Source organism: Balaenoptera musculus, chromosome 12, assembly GCF_009873245.2.
Source record: "Balaenoptera musculus isolate JJ_BM4_2016_0621 chromosome 12, mBalMus1.pri.v3, whole genome shotgun sequence".
Lineage (NCBI taxonomy): Eukaryota > Metazoa > Chordata > Mammalia > Artiodactyla > Balaenopteridae > Balaenoptera > Balaenoptera musculus.
This window is the reverse complement of record NC_045796.1, coordinates 59,531,529-59,548,186: the sequence shown is the minus strand read 5'-3', so window position 1 is coordinate 59,548,186 and position 16,658 is coordinate 59,531,529. Positions and strand designations below refer to the sequence as shown.

At 51.2% G+C, this 16,658-nt stretch overlaps 1 protein-coding gene across 1 annotated transcript; it reads left to right on the top strand.

The window, feature by feature from the left end:
* Positions 1-4,737: 4,737 nt before the first annotated feature.
* On the top strand, positions 4,738-12,171 carry PRDM13 (PR/SET domain 13). Its single transcript, XM_036871221.1, has 4 exons — positions 4,738-4,881; positions 6,413-6,544; positions 6,834-6,954; positions 10,415-12,171. Exons 1-4 carry the CDS (start codon positions 4,738-4,740, stop codon positions 12,169-12,171), a joined length of 2,154 nt encoding a protein of 717 aa, XP_036727116.1.
* The last annotated feature ends 4,487 nt before the right edge of the window (positions 12,172-16,658 follow it).

The following is a 16,658-nucleotide window of genomic DNA, read 5'->3' as shown; positions in this document are numbered from 1 at the left end:
AAGGGCGGGGGGAAGGGGGGAAAACCGTCTGGGAATCTCAAGAACATCTTTATTTCGGCTTTTAACTCTCCGCCTTTCTGATTAAAGAGTTCAGACCCGCTCCCCCACCCGCGTTCAATTATCCCCCAGCATCTTTTCTCAGAAGCTGTCACCACCACTTGCTGAACCACAGCCCCATCCTGAGCCATTAGCCCGGTTCTTTTCCGTTTCGCTTTGCTTTCCTCAGTTTCTCCCTGCAAGCTTTATAAATCTCCTTTGGAGGAGGAGTGTCGAAGCGGGTGGAAGTCTGAACACAATGCAACCTGAGAATTTCTGTCACTCTCTGCATATGCTCCTAAGTGCTTTAATCCCAATTAGGGGCGGCTGACACACGGTCCTATTCATTCCCATCAGCTCTTGAATACATTTGCCTAGAAATGAACTTCACAAATAGAGGCGCTCCTAAATGTGCCCAACAGCAAGGAAAATCGAATTGAGTGCGGGCTCATTCGGCAGCGGCAGGCAGAGGAGCGTTGAATGTGAAGGTGCCCCGAGACATTGCAATTCAGCAACACAGCTCGCTGACTTTTCTTTGCACCATGTCAACCGAAAGAACCAAGAAATAAGTTGGGGAACTCCGGTTAAAAGGCAACTTGAGAGGGACTCTGAATACTTTTATTGAGCCGCTTCCAGTGAAGGACTTAAAAAACAACAAAAAAGACACCACAAAACCCACCAGCGGCGTCCCGGCTGAGTCCTGGGCGCGCGTTTGGAGCCTCCCGGCCGCGGCGCACCCACCGGCCTCGCAATTAAGGGGAAAATGGCCCCGTCGCCGGCGTGTCATCTGGTGGCGTTCCCAGAGCCCGTCGCCGCCGCCGCCCTATTCAGACCCGGCCTTAATGTCCCACCCGCGCCTCGGGGGCCGCGCAGCTGGTCCGCGCTGACCCGCCCGCCCGGCCGGCGCGGACACCCTCGGGGGGCGCGGCCAGGCCACCTCCGGCCCAAACTCGGTGGAGACCTAGGCCTCTGCCTCCGCCCGGGTCTCGCCTGCTGTCCTTGACCCCGCACCGCTCCCTCCATCCCGGGGTTCGGGACTCTGCGCGCCGGCCAAGGAGTGGGGTGGGGTTGGTGACTCCCTAACACCCGAGTCCTTAAGGCCAAGCGCCACGGAGGGGGGTGAGCAGCCAACTCCGATGCCCTGGGGAGCCGAAGCCCAAGGACTTTGAGCCCGGGAGACCTGCAGCTCAGCGAGAAGTCCTGCGGGGGCTCTTTCCCTCTAGGCGGAGCCCAGCAGGGTCACACGTGCGCGGCGCGGCAGCGTTTCCAGCCCGGCGCTCGGGCGCCAGCAGGCGCGGGCGGGGGCCGCCCCCTGGCGCAGCGGCGAGGTGGGACTGGGCTCCAGGCGGGTTGCCCCTGTGGCGGGAAGGGCCGCTGCTCTCCCGCGCCTATACCTGTTTAGGGGCAACCTGTTACCCGCGCGGCGGCATTGGCCGCGCGGTTCCGCGGTGGGCCGCCCCCAAACCCTCCTGGCCCCGCACCTCGGCACAGAACGGATTTCGCTTTAACGGGGCCTCTGGACGTCCATTTTCAGTCCATAAAAAAGCCAAGAGGAATGTTTTGATTGAGTCTCAACATTGTCTTTGAATAAGGCTGAGACCATGTAATTAATGTGTCTTTTTAATAAGGGACAATACGGCCGTTCAAGCTATTTAATTTCATTTAATTTTCCATCCCATTTGCTGCACAGTCCGCTTTTACTTTTAACACCCAGCCTTTCACGGCCCATCTTGCTCCACTGGGCACATTAGATTGGTTTCACCCTTGCTTTTTAGGGGAGAAAAAATAAAAGAAAATGTGTTCCTTTCCTCCTTTGTGGACAATTTATTTCACTTGGGGAACTTCAACTCTGAGCCACAGGACAGAATAAAACTGGGCGAGCTGGTGTGAATGCCTCTGGCGCAGTCCCTTTCTTCTGGTGGGGCTGGGAACCAGCCACAATTGGCTATATTAATAAATAACTTTCCTCACAGTCGGCCTTTACATGGTCCTATTGATAAAATTGTTCGCGTGTCGTTCACGCTTTTTCACTCATTAAGGAGGGCCGGGGAGGAGCCCCGAACCCAGGCCCCGCGCTCGCCCCTTCCCGCTCGCAGTGCTGGTAATTTAAACTGGGTGTCATCCTGGAGTCGCCAGGCCAGAGGTTAGAGGGACATGTTCATGGCTTAAATTTATTGCCCTCCAACTCTTCAGAGCGGCTTCCTCTCCTCCCCTCCCCCGGCTTTTGCCATTCATGGGCAGCTGGATCAAAGGCTCCCTCCTCTCCGTCTCAGGCAGCCTTCGCGGCCCGAAGAGAGGCAATTGGAGGGTTAAGAAGAAAAAAAATCAGTGGCAGCTCCCTCAGAAAGTGGCCCTGGGCACGGTGTGGATGCACGGATAGAGGGACCGCAGCGTATGGTCGCCCGGACCCGCCGAGCGGCTCTTTTCTGCTCCAGCTGCCGCGCCTACACAGGCCTTGGAGTTACCACCTAGTGGCCATCCGTGTGTCACCACCCCGCCTGACTTGTGATGCTTAGACTTGAGACCCTTGACCTGGCTTGGATTCCCCTATTAGGCAAACCGCGAGTTTTGGAGCGCCCCTAAATTCATTCGCTCTACAGATCATTGCTGTTGACCTTCGCACAAACGCTAGTGAATCTCAGAATGGAAGCCAAGAGTCTGCATCATCATTCCCATTTTACGGATTAGGAGATTGAGGCTCTGAAGTAATTCCCCGAGGCTGAGTGACGGAGCACAGACTGAAATGACCCCCATTCTCTTGACTTTGTCCAGTACTGCGAACGCAGGTCTCCACCGAAGGGTGCCACACGTAGCTTCTCTGAGGGCTTCGTGGGACGAACTGCTAAATTACAGGTGTCGCCACCTTGCGTTCTGCCGCCCTTGTTAAATCAGAGTTATCCCCTCCAGTGGCCTAAGAACCGCAGTTTCGCGGGCAGAGCCTGGTGGAGATTTCGGCGTGGCGGCAGCGGGGAGTCCTCTGCCCATCTGTACAGTGGTTGGGCCTCCAACACCAGGCCCGAACACAGAGTCATTCAGTCCTCTCCAGGGCTCGTGTCCCGGTCCACTGGATTTGGGAAGTGGCGCTCGGGGTGAGCAGCACGTGGCAGGTGAGGGCAGAACTGTCACAAATATCTAATGAATTTGATCACTCGGCTAACTTATGAAAATAATTGTCCCCACGCAAATCGGAGGTTTCCCTAAAAGAAAACGAGGAACATTCTAGTTTAGCTCCAAAGTACTCGTTCTCCTAGCTTACGAACTGGGCTAAAGGCAGAGGTTATCAACGCCCACCTCGCCCTCTTTTCTGTGACCTTTGCTATAGTGCTTTTCCTTTTTTTTTTTTTTTTTTTAAAGAAAAGTCTGGTGTGTTGGTTCTGGGGAAATTAGCCCCAAGGAATTCATCCTCGTTTTAAACTTGAAAAGCGTGCAGGACTTAAGAGACACCGATGTAGAGAACAAACGCATGGACACCAAGGGGGGGGGGAACAGTGGCGGGGGATGGTGGTGGTGGGATGAACTGGGAGATTGGAATTGACATATATACGCTAATATGTATAAAATAGATAACTAATAAGAACCTGCTGTATAAAAAATAAATAAAATAAAATTCAAAAAAACAAAAAAAGCGTGCAGGACTTGAGTCGTCGGTTGGCGTGCAGGGGAGACATGATTAAAAACCCAGCCCGCAGAACCCCTCTTCAAACCTCGGGTGCGGTCAGGGCACGCGAACCCCCGCAGCGTCCGCTCCTGCGGCCTCTTCCGATTCTCCAGAGAAAGTGCGGCCCTGGGGTGCACCCGGGAGCAGAGATGAACAACTGACCTCGTCTCCCAAAACTAGTCCGGACGCTTCATACTTCGGGGCGAAACTGGACAGAGGGAACGGTAAAGCGGTTCTAAATAGAGGACTGGCCTGAACCCAATCGCCTGAAATGGTAATACGGCCGTTATTTAAAAAGTGTAGGTATTTTCTGGTGTTTTCCCATCAAGTACCTGCCTAATTTCTGTATGGCACACGCCAGAAATCAATAGAAGTTAACAAGTCCTCCAAACAGTCCCCATCTCTTTGTTTAATCTCCTTTACAATAAAGCCAAGGGGAGAGAATTAAAAATCTTTGAAGTAGACCAAGGCTCAAAGGAATCAGCCAAGTAGACTTAAAGTAGTCACTTATTTCCCAAAACTGGTTTGTCGGTGAACAATAAAAGGAAGTAAAATTTATGGAGAAATTATACAGTGGATTTGTCACTTAAAATATCGTAACTGTCTCGAGGACAATGCCCCATGCTGAGGATTAATGGTCCCGCCGGACCTTTGATTCACCAGCGCCTTTTCTTCGCCCTTGACAAATTGGATTTTTAGGAATGGGAAGGTCGCCTGGACCATTGTGCGCCAGCCATTCAGAGGCCTCGATTATGCAGGGGGCTGAGGGAACCACTCCATGTGACCTTCTCGGGTAGGACTCTGCAGCTGCTCTGCAGCGCAACTCTCTCACCAAACTCTGCGCCCTTGCGCTAGCGGTGCCAAAAGGCGCCCGCCCAGATTGAAAAGGCGCAGTGCATGTCCGGCCGCGTCACTCCGAGGGCGGAGAACGCACGTCGGGGCGCGGCTCGCCAGCTAGCGTGCGGCTCAGGCTCTGTCGCTCGCGCCCTGCCGAGGACCCAGTGCGCCCGAGCGCCTGCCTGGCGGCGGCGGCGGCGGCAGCAATGCACGGAGCCGCTCGCGCTACGGCCACCAGCGTGAGTGCCGATTGCTGCATCCCGGCCGGCCTGCGCCTCGGACCGGTGCCTGGAACCTTCAAGCTGGGCAAGTACCTGTCAGACCGCAGGGAGCCCGGGCCCAAGAAAAAGGTATTAGCCATTCCAACCTCCGCCCCCTGCCGTTCGTTCGCCTCCCCTTATCCCCTCCAGGAAATGGGTGGATAGGGCTAGCGGAGGAAAGGGGTGACTGAGTCGTTACCTGCCAATTCTGTCAGTTGGAACGGGACTCCGATCATTTCCCACAAGTCGCACTAGCCGAGAGCTGGACGTGGGCCGGGCTAGGGGAGAGAACGTGGCTGAGAGCGGACAGCCCCCGGGTGGGATGCGTGGGGCTCTTTACGTGCCGGGACCACTCGGAACCCCCGATTTCCCCGGAGCGCTGGGGCGTTCTTCGCAGAGGCGCCCCCCTCCTCCCGCCGCATCTCTCCTCTCTTGGCAAATGTGCCTTTTCTCTTTTATACAACTCACAGGCGCTGAGGACTTTTCTTACCTTCTGCCCTTCAATGAGCTAATTTGAGGCTTAAATTTGCCTTCAAATAATTTGATCTCATCGTCTCCGAAAAATTTATCCTTGGGTACTCTGTTCCTAGAACCTCCCCAGGTGTTTCCTTCCGTGGGTGTCTGCTTGCGGGTTCGGGGTGAATGGAGAGAGGGTGCGCCAGGTGTTGGCTCTGACGCAGACTCCGAGGACGAGGAGCGCCCACCCTCGAGGGGCACCGGGGCTGAGCGCCGGCAGCCGGGCTCGGAGGGGCCAGAATCGCAGTTGGGAGGCGTCAGGGCCAACCCGCCCGCTCCGACTTCCCAAACAGCGTCGCGAACCCCGACCAGAGAGAGGTTCTAACAGGCCCCCGCCCGCCCCGAGGCGTCTCAGCGGGCGAAGGTCGGCCAACTGCCACCGGGAATGAAGGCAGGAGTCCGGTGGCGTGGGCAGGGGTGACTGGGAAGAGGACCTTAGACTACAGCTTTCTTGTAAGGAACTGCTCCGGGCCCGGTCGACGGGACCCGCATCTGGCTCCTCACGCAATCATCCTCTTCCCCAGAGTAGTATAGCCGGGCTCGCCTTGTACCGCTCCTTCTTCTTTAAACGCGCTTTAATTGCTTTATAAATGGCCGGCCAGCGCGCGGCCGCTTTGTTCAGACAGTTTCGCCGCGGGGCTCGCGGGCACCTCCGCGTTTTGGTGCGGTGCCGCTGGAATGCGGAGGCAAGAGATGGGGCGCGGGACACCCTGCGTTCTGGGACTGACTTAGAAACGTCTCTAGCCTGGTATCGGGGCTGCCCTTAGAACCGCGAGACGGAGACCTGGGGTGGGGGTGGGAGACGTCTTGGCACGAGATGTGCCCAGGCACTCGGGCAGGATGCTTTCACTCCTCGTGCTGTCAAAGTGGGACAAGACGGGCGGGGTCGGGGGGGGGGAACTGTTATACTAGTCAGCCTCCCCTCTTCCTCCCTCCCCCAAGCAAGGGTCCTAAGGACTTACTCTCCTCCCAGCAGCCCACAGCGGTCTGGCCAACATGAGCACAACCATTTTCCTGAGTCGGCTGGGGGTGGAAGATACACTTGCCCTCTGGGTTGTGGGCCTGGCCGTGGCACGCGAGAGAACGACCACTCCTTGTGTTGCAGGTGCGCATTGTGAGAGGGGAGCTGGTGGACGAGTCGGGGGGCTCCCCCCTGGAGTGGATAGGGTTAATCCGGGCAGCCAGGAACCCCCAGGAACAGACTCTCGAAGCTATTGCAGACTTACCCGGAGGACAGGTACTGTGGGCTCCCCCCCTCCACTGCCAATTCTATCTACCAAACTGTCACTGATATTAAGAGCAAAGCACTTTAGCTAGAGGTCTCATTTAAACGTCCCAATAACCCTATAAGGCAGATACTATTATTTTCCCGGTTTGAAGAATGAGGGAATTGAGGTTCAGAGAGGTCCAATAGTTTTCCCAGCGTCACACAGAGTCAGGGCGGGGAATCGAACCTTTCCTCTCAGTTGTTTTTTGACCGATTACCCAGGAAATGACAGCAAGCTGTACTGTTCCTTGCGTCCCAGATCTTCTACCGAGCGCTGCGAGACGTCCAGCCAGGGGAGGAGTTGACCGTGTGGTACTCCAACTCCTTGGCGCAGTGGTTTGACATCCCCACGATTGCAACTCCGACGCACGACGAGAAAGGTACCGCCTCTGAGAAAGCCGTCGGGTGAGCGCGGGTAGGCGAGAGTCCAGCCCGCCTCCGGTCTTTGGGCCCGTCCCTAGACTTGAAGGGCCTTTTTCCTGCGCTGTGTAAAACTGAATTCATACTCCCTGTCGGAGTGGGCAGGGGCGAGGTCATCACTACCTCCTTTAAATCAACAGTAAATGATAAAAACAGACCATAATAATCTGACTCTCGATGGCAGGGAAAAAATACTCTTCGTGAATTTCATGCGGGTCATCCTTTCTGATTGCATACCCAAAGAGACAGTTATTTACTCACTTAAGAATCAATAAAGATGCTTTAACGTAGTATTAGGGTAACCACCTCATGAGCTCCAACAAGTGTAACTCAAACCTGGAATGCTTTTGAAGGCGAGGGGCATCTCTTCACTGGTTTGGAGGAAAGTAATGTATTTCTACAGCATTTTAGAAGCATTACGGTACTTACAGCTGGTCAGTTGGCAGGTACTGAGGCCCTTCCATTTAAATGGTATTTATTCATTTCCCTCTCCCTACTTAAATCGAAACTGGGATGTATCCCAGTTTCTTCTCAGATTTATTTGACCCCTTCCAAAGCCAAGAGCGGATTTATGCAAATTAAGGTGCAGTAACTAAAGAGAAAAACATTTTCAAACCTTCCCTAGAACACTGAGGAACACTTGCTGTGGAAAAAGGCTGGGAGGTGCTAAAATAGTTAAGATCTTGAGACTCCTTGTTATTGCACAACACTTCCATGACTTGCTTTGTTCTTTGCCAGTTGTTTTTGTTTGTAATTTCTCCTAAAGACAGTTATATTTAAAGTCAACATCATGGATGCCGTGAACTATTTTAACACATTCTCCTGAATTTCCTGCTCAATCTCATTCCTTTAGAAATAGAGTTAAAGATCTTAATACAAGTGTGGGACTTAAACAATTAATGAATAAGAGAATGAAGTTAATTCAAAATGATGAATCACTTCACTTCAGAGTGTCACTGTCTTCTGTAAACTAATTCTATTGATTTTGTGGGTAGATCTGTATGTACAGTATTCATAAAAGTTATCTTAGTTTGTCCCTTGCATCACATTACATCCTCTTGTCAGCTTCTTCCAGTAAAAGGGAAACATGACAAAAGCCCCATAGTGGAAAACTCTCAAATCTGCCACTATAGAACAATTCCAAGGACTCCTGGCCTTTGGGGGCCAGGAATTTTTGCACAGAACACCCTTCTTTAGACACTCTCAAATAGTACAAAAGCAACTTTTTTGAGTGGTGGCCCTCATGTTTTCATTTCAGTCAATAGAGCCTATAAACATCATATGGTCACAGATATCAAAAGAGACACCATTTTCCTTTCGGGGAATGTGTGGGTTACTTTGAACCCTGACTTCCACAGCTTTGAGGTGCTTGAAATCTTGACCACGTTAGAGTTAACATCCGGGAGAGGAGGAAAAATCACTTATGAAGTGTGTTTGGTACTTTTGGCATAGGTTGGATTTCAGAATCCAGAGAACATGTCAGTTCATTAGGATAAACAACAAAAAAAACCAAACACAGTGAAACAGAAAACATACATTTGCTTAAACCTTGAAAAGAGGAAGAAATAAGTAGGGATGGCTGCTATTCTTCCAATATTGACTAACCCCAGTGGGTTTCAATTCCATAGTAAGATTAACAAAAATACTCTTTGTTTTAGGAACAAAGCTTACTTGGCTTTGCATTGAGCTGAGTCACTCTAGGGCAGCCTCTGAAAATGCCCTCTTTAAAAAGGGGTGATGAGAGGGAGCTTCTGAACTTAGCAGAAAGGTTACTTAAGATATTAAATCAACATACCCACCAAGAGAACTCAGGAAGTCTCTTCTCTCTCTCTTTTTATGAAGATTTATTTTACATGGCTGTTCAATACAACAGAAATATTGAATTGATTTTTATTTAAGTCTTCCATAAATAATTAGGATAGGGCACATAGGCAAATCCTCTTCCCTTCTTCTTTTTCATTCTGCTCTACCTTGGCTTCAGCTGGAATAATCTGCTCCTTACTTGAACTTCCACATTAGTTATCTGGGAGGACTACTTGCTTTATACAAATTCAGAAGCAAAATACATGAAGGGAGGACTATCTGAAAATTCTCCCCATTGTTGTTTCTGTAGTAATGTTTTAGAAGTTTAAGCTACTTGTGTGCAAGGAGGAAAAATTTAACTTTCCCATTACATTTAATGAAACTGACATTTACTTTGGATACTTCCTTGTGGCTCAACTAACTTCTTTCTCATAGACATCCTTCCCTTCAGTATTATCGATCAACCACAACACTTAAAAAGACACCCAATTGCAAGTTCGCTGTTCTCTGTAGGGATGTAACATGACCTTTTTGAGAGAAAATTAACTTCTACCATGTGATCAAAATCTGTTTCATACATGTGTCTTTTGATTGTGTTCATAGACCCTAGCAAAATTTAAAAACAACTAATGTTAATAATATTAAACACACAAAAAAGGTTTGATGCCAAAAGCATGTATATAGTCCCTGATATAAAATGGTGCACTTATCAAAAGCTGAGTATATTATTCACACACACACACACACACACACACACTATATTTTCCAAGGACTTTACTAAGCTTGGATTTGTGCAGCTATCTAGGAGTTAATTAATTACCAGGTGGAACAACTGACAAGATAATGCAACATCATCCTTCTGTTTTTAGAATATCGGGACATAAGACTTTTTCTTTTCTCCCATCAAATTAAATGGGGTTAAAGAGGAAATAAAGATACAAATAATTTTGAAGAATAGCAAATCATAGTCCCTATGTGGTCCTTCAGTTGGTCACGCTCCAGGAAAACCTCAGGCAAAGTGTTTAAGGCTGGGAGGGGGTGGGGAGGGTGGGTAGTGGACATAAAAGACATTGTTCTATGAAAAGGAATGATTACATATGGCCCATACATACAGGATATTGTCTCGCCTGGTAATGAGGCGCTCACGACCATTAGATTGGCCTTTGTTCAGTTTACCCAAACTCCTTGACATACGCCACCTATTCTGCAAACGCCAACAGATGGGCCCAGGCCCAGCACAGCCCCAAACACTTGATTTAAAGCAACAGCTGCTCTCGGCTCTTCCCTGGCCAGCCTGCCTGAGCGCTGCCCTCCCAACGAAGATTTGCTCGCATGGCCCGGAGGAAGTCTTCGTTGGAAAGGCCCAGGTCACCCCTCTCGGCCCCTGAGTAGTCTCAGAGGATGGAGATGGTGACAAAGTTGGCCATTTGGGGCTTCTCGGAGTCCTCGCTACAATGGGGCTACCGAACTCACTTATTCGCCGGAACCCAAGAATACTCCTGCTTCTCCCCATACCGCTGGTCAAAACCCGGGCTTTGCGTTGTGCGCGCTGGCTCTTTCTTTCTCTCTCGCTTGCTTGCTTCTCACCGGGTCGCTTTTTCACTTTTTCTCGCCCAGGGGAGGAGCGCTACATTTGCTGGTACTGCTGGAGGACGTTTAGATACCCCAACAGCCTTAAGGCGCACCTACGTTTCCACTGTGTGCTCAGCAGCGGCGGGGGCCGCGCCTACCTGCACCACGAGCACACGGCTCGCCAAGGTGCTGCCCCGGCCGCAGATGGCCTTCGCCTCTCCCCGAAACCCCCGGCGCCAGACTTCGCTGCTGCCGCCCCGGCGGGCACTCTTCGGGCCCACCCGCAGGTCCCGCCGGCCCTCCAGGCTTGCGGGGCGCGGGAGAGCATCAAGCGCGAGGCCTCCTCCGCGCCCTCGGCCACCTCGCCACCCCTGGCCAAGTGGGGGCCGTCCAAGAAGGGCAAGGAGCAGCCGGAGCGCATCCTGGACATGAGTGGTGCCGCCCGGGGACACGGCCACTTCCTCGGCATCGTGGGCGGTTCCCCAGCGGGGGGCGGCGGCTTGGCTTTCTATCCTGGCGTGCGCTCGGCTTTCAAGCCCGCTGGCTTGGCCAGGGCAGCCGCGGCCGCGCACTGCGACCCCTACCGGGAGGAGGGCGGCGGCAAACCTGGGGCCAGCCCGGCCTTAAGCAGGCTGCTGGGCGGGGGCCGGCCGGGCGGACGCCCGGGAAGCGGGGAGAACCCAGCGGCGGGCGAAGCGGGCCACCACCATCACCACCACGGGCACCATCACCACCACCACCACCCCAAGTGCCTGCTCGCGGGGGACCCGCCGCCTCCTACTGGCCTGCCCTGCTCCGGGGCTCTGCGCGGCTTCCCTTTGCTCCCCGGGCCCCCGGAAGAAGCTTCCGCCTTCAAGCACGTGGAGCGCGCCCCGCCCGCCGCCGCCGAGCTGCCGGGAGCGCGTTACGCGCAGTTGCCCCCGGCGGCCGGGCTGCCCCTTGAGCGCTGCGTGCTGCCCGCCCTCGACGCGGGAGGCCTCAAAGGCTACCCGGGTGGCGAGTGCAGCCACCTGCCCGCCGTCATGCCGGCCTTTACCGTCTACAACGGGGAGCTACTCTACGGCTCACCGGCCGCCGCCACTTATTACCCGCTCAAACTGCACTTCGGCGGGCTGCTCAAGTATCCGGAGTCCCTCTCTTATTTCAGTGGGCCCGCGGCGGCGGCGGCGGCGGCGGCGGCGGCGGCGACTGCTCTGAGCCCGGCCGAGCTGGGCTCCCTGGCTAGCATCGACCGAGAGATCGCCATGCACACGCAGCAACTGTCGGAGATGGCGGCCGGGAAAGGCCGCAGCCGCCTGGACGCGGGAACGTTGCCCGCGGCCGTCGTGGCGGCGGGTGGCGCTGGGGGTTGCGGCAGCGGGGGCGGCGGCGCGGGCAAGCCCAAGACGGGCCACCTGTGCCTCTACTGCGGCAAGCTGTATTCGCGCAAGTACGGGCTCAAGATCCACATGCGGACGCACACAGGCTACAAGCCGCTCAAGTGCAAAGTGTGCCTGCGGCCCTTCGGCGACCCCAGCAATCTCAACAAGCATATCCGGCTGCACGCCGAGGGCAACACGCCCTACCGCTGCGAGTTCTGCGGCAAGGTGCTGGTGCGCCGCCGGGACCTGGAGCGCCACGTCAAGTCCCGCCACCCCGGCCAGAACCTGCTGGCCAAGGCGGCCGACGGCCCGGGCGCGGAGCCTGACTACCCCCCGGAGCCGGGGGAGCCCAAGAGCGACAACGACAGCGACGTGGACGTCTGCTTCACCGACGACCAGAGCGACCCTGAGGCCGGGGGCGGTGGCGAGCGTGACTCGTAACGAGTCTTCCCGGGAAGCGGGGAGTGTGGGGCCGTGGACAGAGAGAAGAGGGGCTTCTGTTCTGGGAGAAGAGGAACTGCTGGTGGTGAGAAGAAGGGCCCAATGGACAAAACCGGTTTGTTTTGGTCGGGCGCCGCATTTGGAACGGTGAGAAGTCGCTGGTCCGATGCTGAAATTGTGAGCAAAGGTTTCGAGGTGGCTTGAAAAAATCTTGCCTTCCGAGCATCCCGAGGGCCGCAGGTCCCAGCGCGCTCCAGGCCCCCGGACTCCGCGGATAGGCTCCGTCACCCCCCAAGCCAGGCGGTCTGCTCTCGAGGTTTAGGATCACATTAATGTGAAGCCACAGCGCCCTCGAGGGTGCCGAATTTAACCGCCACGTATTTTTAAATTGTTCTTTTTTGTGGAGAAAATTGTGCCTTTTGAAACGACGTTTTGTGTGTGTATTTTACATTAGCATTTCACTGCATAGGCAAAACAGTAGTCGCAATTCGGTAGATGTGACATCCATACACTTGTTTCCATTTCATCTGTTTTCGTGTCAAAGACTGCGCCTTGCTGCACTGAAGATATAGTGGTAGCAGGTGTACAAATTGGTCAAGTTGCAATTATTTATAAGAGAATAGTGACATGTAAAATATCTAAAGCATGAATCTAAGAGCACGCAATATATAATTTTAAAGAAGATGTCCTATTTGGTAGAGTACAAATGTGATGTATGTTGTTTTATAATGAATGATGTACAGTGGATTCAGTATTTTCATCTTGGTTCCAGTTTGTGCAATCTTTAATAAAAATAAAGATAAGAATGAGAGTTTGTTCACTTAGCAATTTCAGCAGATCTTTTAAAGAAATGGCTTAATTTGAAAACGGTTTTCAAGGAGACTCCATAATACAATAAATCAGAGGACACTTGAATACTTCAATTTTTCATTAAATAAATTTTAAGTACTGTTGTAATAGGAAAATATACAATTTTTAATACGTGCATTTCACAGGCACCCAGCTAGCAGGCAAAACAATTGTTTTCTGAAACCATTGTTAATCATGCTAAGTGTTTTCATCTTTATGGAAAAAAGCTAATGACCTTCAAGGAAAAACACACCCACACACAATATTTCTCATCAAAAAGAACTGTGGAACTGTATAATCACTATTTCTTGTTACGTACACTTCGACAGAACTTCCCATGGGAAGCAAGAAAAAGGAAACTTGAATAGTGCTTTTATGATTTGTACACTTTAATATTCATTCAACAAATACTAAAGGAGGATCTATTTTGTTGGAGGTGCTGATCTGCTTTATGTAGGTCCCCCGCCTCCCATGTACACCTTTCAACAATCTCCTGCTGTCTGAATGGGTCCCATTTTACAGAAGAGAAAATATACTCTTCAAGGTCACTACTGGGAGGCCTGTAATTAGAAGGCAAAGTTAGAAGCAGTGACTTTATGGGTATAAAAAATTAATGCTAACTAATGGAAGGATATCACAAAGAATATAATTTTGTGGGCTAAAATTGGAAAACACCTCCTCTACCTCCCATTCCCTCTCCCCACATGCTCTCTGGGGTTTCACTGCAGTTACTAGGAAGAGGAGGACAAGTCACACTCCTCAGCTAAGGGTAGGTACCCTAACAGCCCAGGTCTGCAGCGCTCTTCCCAGAGGTTGGTGGGAAGCGTCTAGTGGGTCACCAAAGGGTCTTGGATATGACCCTGATGATTTAACTCAGTTAAAAATGTCCTTTATTTTCTGCATCCTGAGTACTGTGGCAGTCTCCAACCTGCTGTCTTCCATTTGGGAACACGGCCTCAGTCACTGGGTGGCAGGCAGGGACTTTCTCTAACCCATCGCAGCAGGAGGCATGGGTGGGAGATGAAGGGCATCTAAGTTCTATGGGCTGTGATCAGCAAAAAAGATTTCTTCTATGGGAAAACTTATGCTGGGAATTATAGGCTTTTTAGTGTCAGCTGACCTGAAAATGTTTTGCTTTGTAAAAGAAAGCCCAAAGAGAAACAAAATATGTGTGTGGATTAACATTTACATATGGTGACAATGATACTACCATTGATCCTTATGCTATTTGCAATTCTTTCTTCTCTGCAGAGGAACAAGGTTTAGTGATGGCCTTGCCACACAGAATTGGAAGTGAACCCAAGCATCTGCCAGTTCAGCCTGGGCTCCGGGAGCCCAGGGCTTATCACTGCCTACTTAGTATTATGGTCCTGCCCTTTGAAGCAAAGCTTAACACCAAATCCACACTTACAGAGAAATATTGGAAAACTTTTCTGAAATCAGATCGTGTAAGTCCTCAAGGAAAGTGAGAAAGGCTGCCCAGATTTGAAACACAGGAAATTTTAACAGCTATAAAAGTCATGTTTCCTTCTCCCATTTCTTAGCTCAGTACTCAGTCCTATAACTTGTTTTGTGTGAAAATAGCCTTTAAAGAAATAAATTAAAAATAGTTTGGAAAGGAAATACATTTAAAATTGATAAATATTTAATAAAACAACTCCAGCCTTCTGTTTTCCCCTTTATAATTGATATCTACTATGTTATTAGAAAAAATTCCAATATAAAAATGAAAATTGAATACAAATTTGAAAGGCTCTCAATCGTAGATCATTCATAATTCTCCGTAGGTTGCCTCAGATAACCTCTGTATTTGTCCGCGGGTGTGCACACTATCATACATAATTAATGCAATTATTTATTTTAATGACGAAGATATACAATCAGTAACAATATTACTTATTTTAAGTGGTTCAGTTGACAATGTTTCTCAGGTCACTTCCTTCAGTCTCCTATCCCTTTCTCTCCACTCCCAGCCCGTAACCCTCAATCCTTCTTATCCTGATATCCGCAGCTAACTGTGAAGGTTACACTAAAGCCACTGGAAGTTCCTGAGATTTTAACTGAATATTTTGTAACAAAAGATTTTTTTTTAAAAAATTATTTTTGACTGCGTTGGGTCTTCGTTGCTGCGCGCGGGCTTTCTCTAGTTGCAGCAAGCGGTGGCTTCTCTTGTTGCGGAGCACCGACTCTAGGCGCGCGGGATTCAGTAGTTGTAGCTCGCGGGCTCTAGAGCGCAGGCTCAGTAGTTACGGTGCATGGGCTTAGTTGCTCCGTGGCATGTGGGATCTTCCCGGACCAGGGATCGAACCCGTGTCCCCTGCATTGGCAGGCGGATTCTTAAACCACTGCACCACCAAGCAAGTCCCAAAAGATTTTTTAAAAAATAGGAGAATTCATACCTTTTAGAAGTGAAAGACTCTAGGTTGCTTAGGTCTAGTTAATTCAGACATGAAAATGTTTTGCTAACCTGGATAAATTATCCAGACATGGGTTCTCGGCTTGCCTTCTCTTCTCACTTGCTTGGCATCTTGGGCCAATCTTTCTCAATTTCCTCATCTGTAAAACAGGTTGAAATGAGCCATAAGGTAGTTGTGAAGACTGAATGAGTTAATTCAGTTAAATTCCTTTTAGAATCAAGCCTGACACACAGTGAGCTCTCTAACAGTATTTACAAACATCTAGCAACTCTTTGTGGTTTTATTTCGAAGACATCAACGAACGAGATAAAGGGAGATGACCTTTCATAAGCATTCGCATCTTTTTTGCAGCGCACTCGCTATCCCCTTTGTTCACTTCTAGCCCCGATAAACTCTCAACAATTTCAGTAAAGGGACTTTCACACTTTTGCTAAAGAGAAATTTCTTCAAGCTCCTTATTAATCCATCTTTCTATTTAAAATTCAGAAACTGGTTCAAATGGTTCATAGTGGTTACGTGAACGGGAAGAAAAATGTTCTTCGTCTGTTGTCACTAATTTTTGAAATGCTTGGCTGTGCTTGCGGTGAGCCATTAGTTTTAGTAGAAGAATGCAAAGGAGATGACCGTGCGTACATCTCCCCTCCTGAGCGGAGCAGAGAGCGGAGTACAAGGCAGGAGCTGCAATTCCCCAAGGTTCTACTCTGGGGAAAGTTTATTTACCGTCTAGAGTGAGAGACGAAGGCGGGCGCCGGCGAGCCTCCAGATTAGAACTGTAGCTCGCCGGAGCTGGAGGAGAGCTTAGTGGTACTGGTTGCGGGGTTCCAGAGCCGAGAGGGCGGTGATTGGCTGCTCCTGTTAGTTCGAGCGCTCCCATTGGCTCATTCCTTGGAGCCAGGGTTGCTATTGGTAGCGGGCTGGTCGCGCGCGAAGATCCGGGCAGGCTCGCGAGAACCTCGGGCCCAGTGGCCGTGTCTCCGGTTGGGTGAGTGTTGCAGCCTCGGGCTGTGTGTGTGTCTGTGTGCCTGTGTGTGTGTGGCGCTCTTGAGACTTACAGCTTCGCTGTCCCTGGGAACGAGGGTTTCCAGGTCTGGGTTCCGGGCAGAAGGGTGGGAGTCTCGCCGCGTTTAGGTGTACAGTCCGGGAGCCCAGAAGGGAGAGAGACGCGGGAAAACCCCCGCGGCGCCCAGCAGGCGGCCGAGGGAGTCCCAGGCGCCGAACTAG